Consider the following 6,698-nt stretch of genomic DNA (forward strand, 5'->3'; position numbering starts at 1 on the left):
AGCTGTATATACACCTGTATTCTGGCTCTGTATAGCTGGGGCCTGTATATACACCTGTATCCGGGCTCTGTATAACCCTGCACCTGTATATACACCTGTATCCGGGCTCTGTATAACCCTGCACCTGTATATACACCTGTATCCGGGCTCTGTACAGCCCTGCACCTGTATATACACCTGTATCCGAGCTCTGTACAGCCCTGCACCTGTATACCACATAAGATGGCGCTCAGCTGTCTCACCTGTATTTATAGACTATGCCGGTGTCTCCGGGCCGGGCCCCTATATCAGCGCGCCCGGTATGTCTCCCACTCCCCCCAGCAGCACCGGACACTACATCATGGCGTCAGACACAGCGGCGGTAACAGCAGAGGTAGCGGTGGAGCCCGCGGAGGCCGCCACCAGCGGAGCTGACAGGGAGGAAGGCCGGGAGCCGGCGGACAGGGTGAGGGGGGACCGGGAGCCGGCGGACAGGGTGAGGGGGGACCGGGAGCCGGCGGACAGGGTGAGGGGGGACCGGGAGCCGGCGGACAAGGTGAGGAGGGGCCCGGAGAGGGAAATGGCGGCCCCGTATATTTATATACAGCAAAATGCAGCGTACTGTGATAGAAGCTAAACACGTGGTGATGGAGGGCGCAGCCCAGGCGCGGATTCCGCACGCTACACACAAACATCTCTTACTGCAAGAGCGACTAACCAAGTCAAGTGTTCCGAATGACAGCGCGAGGAACTATTGGCCTCCCCGCCCTGACACTCCTGTAGCCGCGGGCTGTGTATATACCTGGAATCCTGTCACCAGATGCAGATGCTGCCAGACTGAACAGAAACCAGGGGAGCATTAGGAGAGGTGTTTGTTTGTTTGTTTTTTTTAAATACTGCCTACTGGGGTAGTGCTTACCACTAGGGGAAGCCTACATGTGGGGATAGTGCCCAGTAAGTGTGGGGTTGCCTGCACTAGGGGATTACCTACATGGGGAATACTGCCTACTGGGGGGATATTACTCAAAAATGATTACAGGAAGGATACCTACATGGGGATACCACCTGCAAAAGAGGGGCTAAATATTCAGGGAATCTCCATAAGGGGATGCCTACCAGAGAGATACAGACAGGGATCCTACTTGCACAGAGATCAAATACTATATGGGAGGGGGCAAAGAGGAGGCCTGACTACTAGATGGGGGTGCAGAGGGGACCCTAAGCTCCTGGGGGGGGGGGGGCATGTGCACATAAACAGACATACTGTATACTTTCAGTTTACCACAGTTTTGCCCAAAGTAGAGCAAAACTGCTGCCGGGAGACAATTCAGTAACCTTATAGAACATGATGAAGGACCTTAAAGGGAACCGATCAGCACCGTATAGAGCTACTGTGCAGCTGGTGGCAGGTAGCGGCCACAGCAGTAGCTTTAGTAAGCAGATAGTGTCGCCCCACCATCACATAAGACCAGGAGAGGGGCAGCAACTAGTCATCTGGTAGGGGAGTTGCCTATGACTAGTCACCACCCTCTCTCCCTGTCGGTGTGCAGTGTGGGGATGATTGACGAGAGACCTGTTAGTGGTGAGAGCTCCATGAGTATAGGGCATTGTGAGAGTTGTAGTAACACCTTCTTATACAAGAGAGTTGTGAGTACGGATACAGACAAATCCAGGATAGAACCGGGTCAGCCGGTCACTTCTTACTGGTTCTTTATTGGTGGGCCCCCAGGATTAGATCTACTGGTGGCCCCAGGTACCCAGTCTGACATTTTTGCTTGGAAATCTTTAAAAAATGTTGCGGTCTTCTCCCTGGGTCCTGCACGCTCTAGCTCCAGAGTGGCCTGTCAGCTGACAGGCCGCCCGGCCAGTCACAGGCCCGGTCCCAGCCTGTGATTGGCTGAGCGACCTGTCAGCTGACAGGCCACTCTGAAGTTAGAGTGCGCCGGACCCGTGGAGAAGACCACAGCAGCAACCCTGGAGCGTGGATAGGTAATCTATGTAGTTTAAACAAGGGCTGCAAGGACATCGGTAACTATGTCCCTGCAGCCCTTGTTTAACGATTATGGGGCCGTGTAATAGGTCCAGTAAACGAGCGACGATCTAGCAGATCACTGCTCGTTTACAGGTATTATTGGGCCCCCATCGGCCTGTGTAATACCACCCTTGGTTATAAAGAGGTTTTATATCTCCCTACCCCTTTATCTTAGAAGTAGCCCCAGCTGGTGTTTTTTGTTGGACATTAGGTGACCCTAGCTCAGCAAACTTGCTTATTCACCTTGTCTCCATGCTGTTTAGTAGCTACAAGGACCTCAGAAAAAGAAGGATGTCATGGAAGCCTCCTGTCCCCTGCCTATGTCCCCCAATAGGAAGCTTTTACTTATGGTTTATTGTATTTCAGGACACGTCCCCCTCTGGTCCGGCACAGAAGACATGGTGCAGTCCACCGTTCTGTATTACACCCTCCCCCGAGCTCCTGGGGGATGTCCTGAAGGAACATTACAACAACCTGCCCTATGTGGCCTCCATCAATAAGATGAAGAAGCTGCCGTCTGGACATTACTTGTGTTTGGAAAACTTCGAGGAAGTTCTAGAAAGAAGGCAGGCGGCCAATGCCAAGGAGCGAGAGCGAGTGAGCATGAAATAGCATGATGTTTGTTAGAAATCATACACTCACATGTTCATAAACATGAATATATGCCGTAAGTTCTTCTTTGGACTTGCAACTTGGGGTGAAAAAGATGTGATCAAGTGCATTGCCGTGGAAACTCATGTCATGCAGTTACAAACTGCAATGCAGCCTGATCGTATCTATTTACTCTTAAAGGGGAACTCCAGCAAAAAAATTCAAATCAACTGTCTACAGCAAGAGAGGTTTTCTATGGGGATTTGCTACTGCTCTGGACAGTTCCTGGCATGTACAGAGGTGGCAGCAGAGAGCACTCTGTCAGACTGGAAAGAATACACCACTTCCTGCAGGACATACAGCAATTGATAAGTTCTGGAAGACGTGAGATATTTAAAAAAAAAAAAAAGTGTAACAAATCTGATTAACTTTCTGACGCCAGTTCATTTGAAAGAAAAAACAATTGGCAGAGTTCCTCTTTAATAAGTAGGAGAAATTACTATTATCGTGCCTGACTTTCATTGTCATGTCAGAAAGTTAATCAGATTTGTCAGATACTTCTATTCAAATATCTCACGCCTTCCAGTACTTATCAGCTGCTGTATGTCCTGCAGGAAGTGGTGTATTCTTCCCAGTCTAACACAGAGGTGAGAGCAGAAGACTTTACAGAAGACCCCCTATACTATGTAGAGACCCTGTAGGTGACATTTAACCAGATGACCTCATAGTATCAGCTTTTATTGTATATTTACAGATCAGAAATATCAACAGTGGGTTTTCCAAGCTGAAGACCATTGTGCCGCTGATCCCCAAGGACAGAAAACCAAGTAAGGTGGACACCTTGAAAGCAGCCACAGAATACATAAGACTTCTGCATGACATCCTGGAAGAAACTGGAGGGTTTGTGGTAAGAACTACAAAGGTTATTTATGATGGAATAGGATACTTTATCCCAAGGATGGGGAATCTTCAACTCTCCAGCTGTTGCAAAACTACAACTCCCATCATGGCTGGACAGCCGAAGCTTTAGTTCAGCCAATCACTGGCTGCTGTCCTGTCTTGATTAATGATTGGCTAAGAAGGCTGTCACTGCCGAGACTGGCGCAGTTCTGGTCAGCGGGGAGTGCAGTGACAAGTGATCAGTCTAGTGGCCCTGCACACATGAGGGGTCCTGTTACAGGGAAAGATAATCGGCTGAAACGGCCTTATCCGGCCGATTATCGTTCCGTGTAATAAACACAATGATCAGCAGATGACAACGATCATCGGCTGATCGTTGATATAGGTTTGGACCTATAATTGTCGGGCGCCGACCGCACATCGCTACGTGTAACATCTGTGTGCGGCCTGCGGCTGACAATATGCAAAGTGCTTACATTACCTATGCATGTTGCAGGGCTCCTCTTGTGTTCTGCTTCTCCTCAGGGCCCATGCACTCCAGCTTCAGAGCGGCCTGACAGGCTGCTCAGCCAATCACAGGCCGGGACCGCCGCAGCCAGTGATTGGTGTATTTCATAACAGCTGTATTTGCGCAAATAATGGCCTTTATTTTGCAAATAAAGGCCGTTTGCGCAAATACGGCCATTGTTATGTTTCCTGTTCACACAGGAAAAAAGCTAAATACAGCAATAGTTTTAGTGCAGATAAAACATGTGAACAGTTGAAGGAAAACAGCCGTATTTTACAAAAGCAGGTGGTTCCTAATGTGGATGGTCGTAATCAATTACAGCCGTTCTATATGGTGTGTGCACTAGCGGCAATTTTCCATAGACTTCCATAGAGCGTATTACTACACTGAAAATACGGCTGGATTTCTACTGCAGATGTATCTTGATATTTTACTGTGTGGAAAATAGCCTGAGATGTAAGACCACATTTTTACTGCCTAGGCAATATGCATAGTTTCCCAGGACTGAGGGCCCTATTACACAGAGCGATCTGCCAAATCAGGCCAATTCAGCAGATCAGTGCTCTGTGTAATAAAAATGATCAGCTGATGAAAATGATCATCGGCTGATCGTGTATTTTGGTCTTGATATAAAATCATCGACCACTGACCACGCATCACTACATGTAATACTGATGTGCGCATAATGGCTGACTGAAAAGTGAAGTGACAGGCCGCTCAGCCAATCACTTGTTGGGATGGGACCGCCACAGCCAGTGATTGGCTGAGCAGCCTATCACTTTAGAGACCAGCTCTGCAGTTCCAGTGGCGGCTGGAAGGAGAAGCCAGGAGGACACCAGGGAGCATGGAGAGTTAACGTATATACTTTATTATTTTACACTTTTAAAGCAAGGGCTGCACAGACATCGCTAACTAATATATATATATATATATATATACATACATATTATATTACACACAGCCCTTTGCTGCCTGATTATTGAGGCCTGTAATAGGCTCAGTAAGTCAGGACCGATCTAGCAGATTAGCGCTCGTTTACATTACTAATTGGCTAAGGCCCAAAATCTCTGCGCACTACGGAATACACGCGTAGAACTTCAAAAGGATTCCGCCGCGCCCCCGCTTGAAGTGCCACCCGTCCCATAGGCTCCATTCTATGCGCAGGCAGATTCTGCTGAAAGAAGTGACATGTCAGTTCTTTGGGTGGGCGGCGGAATCTGCTTGAACATAGAATGGAGCCTATGGGACGGGAGGAACTTCAAGCGGGGGAGCGGTGGAATCCTTTTAAAAGTTCTACGTGTGGATTCTGTAGTGTGCACATAACCTTAGATAGGTCAATTGACTGTCTCTTAATTGAAGGTTTGGCTGTGCCCCCCCAGCTGTCTCAGCGAACCAATTGGTACCTGTCAAACACATGGGGATTCCAGCGAGCTTATAGATCAATTTAGTTGTGTGATCCCTATTGTCCACATCATCTAAAGGTTGCAATGTCCAGTATGTGAGTTTGCGGTACCCACAGGAGATGAGGCGTGTAGTACATCTTCAAGGACAATAAAGTGTTTTGTTTGTTTTTCCCCCTTCCTTTTCTTATTTTCTTCTCTTAGAAAGTTGAAGATGTTCCTGATGTAGAATCTAATGAGAGGTACCTGGGGCCAATGCCTGTGGGGCCGGACTTCATGAACTCTCTGTCTGCTGAATTCCATGTAAAACCACTTGGAGATATTCAAGGTGGAATGCCATTCATGGTTAAGACTGAAGACCCCATGGGTTTATGGAGGGCCTCCGGCATGTTTCCTGGCTATCTGGGCATCTTACAGATTCAGAAAAATGGCAAACTGGTACGACGAAATGGTCTGTAGTAACCTTACACCCAACGGCTACCCACATTTCCAGTATTCAGCTAGGTGGAATGATAGCAAGGGGGGGTATGGGAGAAGAACTGAGAGATGTTGGGGGATGAGAATTGTAGTTTTCCCATCCGTGAAATAGACTGATCAGCAACTCAAGTATTGTAACTAGAGATGAGCGAATCTGACAGAAGTTTGGGTTGGCACAAACCCAAACAAACGGCCTGATAGGTGGATGAAGCCTGAGGACTGCCTGGCAAACATGAACAGTCCTAAACTTTTGGCAGGTTTGCTTATCTCAAATTTTAATATACTTTATTTATTTTTATAGGTGACATCACTGCAATTAAATGGAGATGTAAGCCTTATTCTTTGTATCATTATCGTCTGGATGAATTTTATTTTTTTTTTCTTCTTACAGGCATTTCAGGGCAGTCAGTAAGCAAAGCCTTGCATTATATATACATGGTGAGTATGCAAATTACTGATGGCGGCATTCAGGTCAAGCATAGATTCAGGCGTTTTTCCTTAAACAATTCATAAAGGGGATGTCTTTTAATAGGAAAGCAATAACAAATTGACTTCCCATTAGGGTAACAAACACAGAAATGCAGTTTCTCTCTGTCAAAACAGTAAGTGCTGCATTAAATATTGAGGTTTTTTTTACTTTTCTCAAATACATAATTATTGGTATTCAACCTATACTTTAACCTTAAAGGACAATTGCCATGAAAAAATTTTTCCCAGTAATTGAAGCACATTACAAAGTTATATAACTCTGTAATATGCTTCAATCACCTATCTGCCTCCCTTCCCTGTCTTTTCCCCCCTCCACCCACCA

At 46.9% G+C, this 6,698-nt stretch overlaps 1 protein-coding gene across 1 annotated transcript; it reads left to right on the top strand.

The window, feature by feature from the left end:
• The first annotated feature begins 326 nt into the window (after positions 1 to 326).
• Positions 327 to 6,327, top strand: FIGLA (folliculogenesis specific bHLH transcription factor). The gene is made up of 5 exons (XM_069956814.1): positions 327 to 445; positions 2,378 to 2,608; positions 3,357 to 3,509; positions 5,615 to 5,848; positions 6,279 to 6,327. The coding sequence occupies exons 1-5, from the start codon at positions 341 to 343 to the stop codon at positions 6,297 to 6,299; spliced, it is 744 nt and encodes a 247-aa protein (XP_069812915.1). The 5' UTR covers positions 327 to 340; the 3' UTR covers positions 6,300 to 6,327.
• Positions 6,328 to 6,698: the final 371 nt, after the last annotated feature.

Source organism: Dendropsophus ebraccatus, chromosome 1, assembly GCF_027789765.1.
Source record: "Dendropsophus ebraccatus isolate aDenEbr1 chromosome 1, aDenEbr1.pat, whole genome shotgun sequence".
Taxonomy (NCBI): Eukaryota; Metazoa; Chordata; class Amphibia; order Anura; family Hylidae; genus Dendropsophus; species Dendropsophus ebraccatus.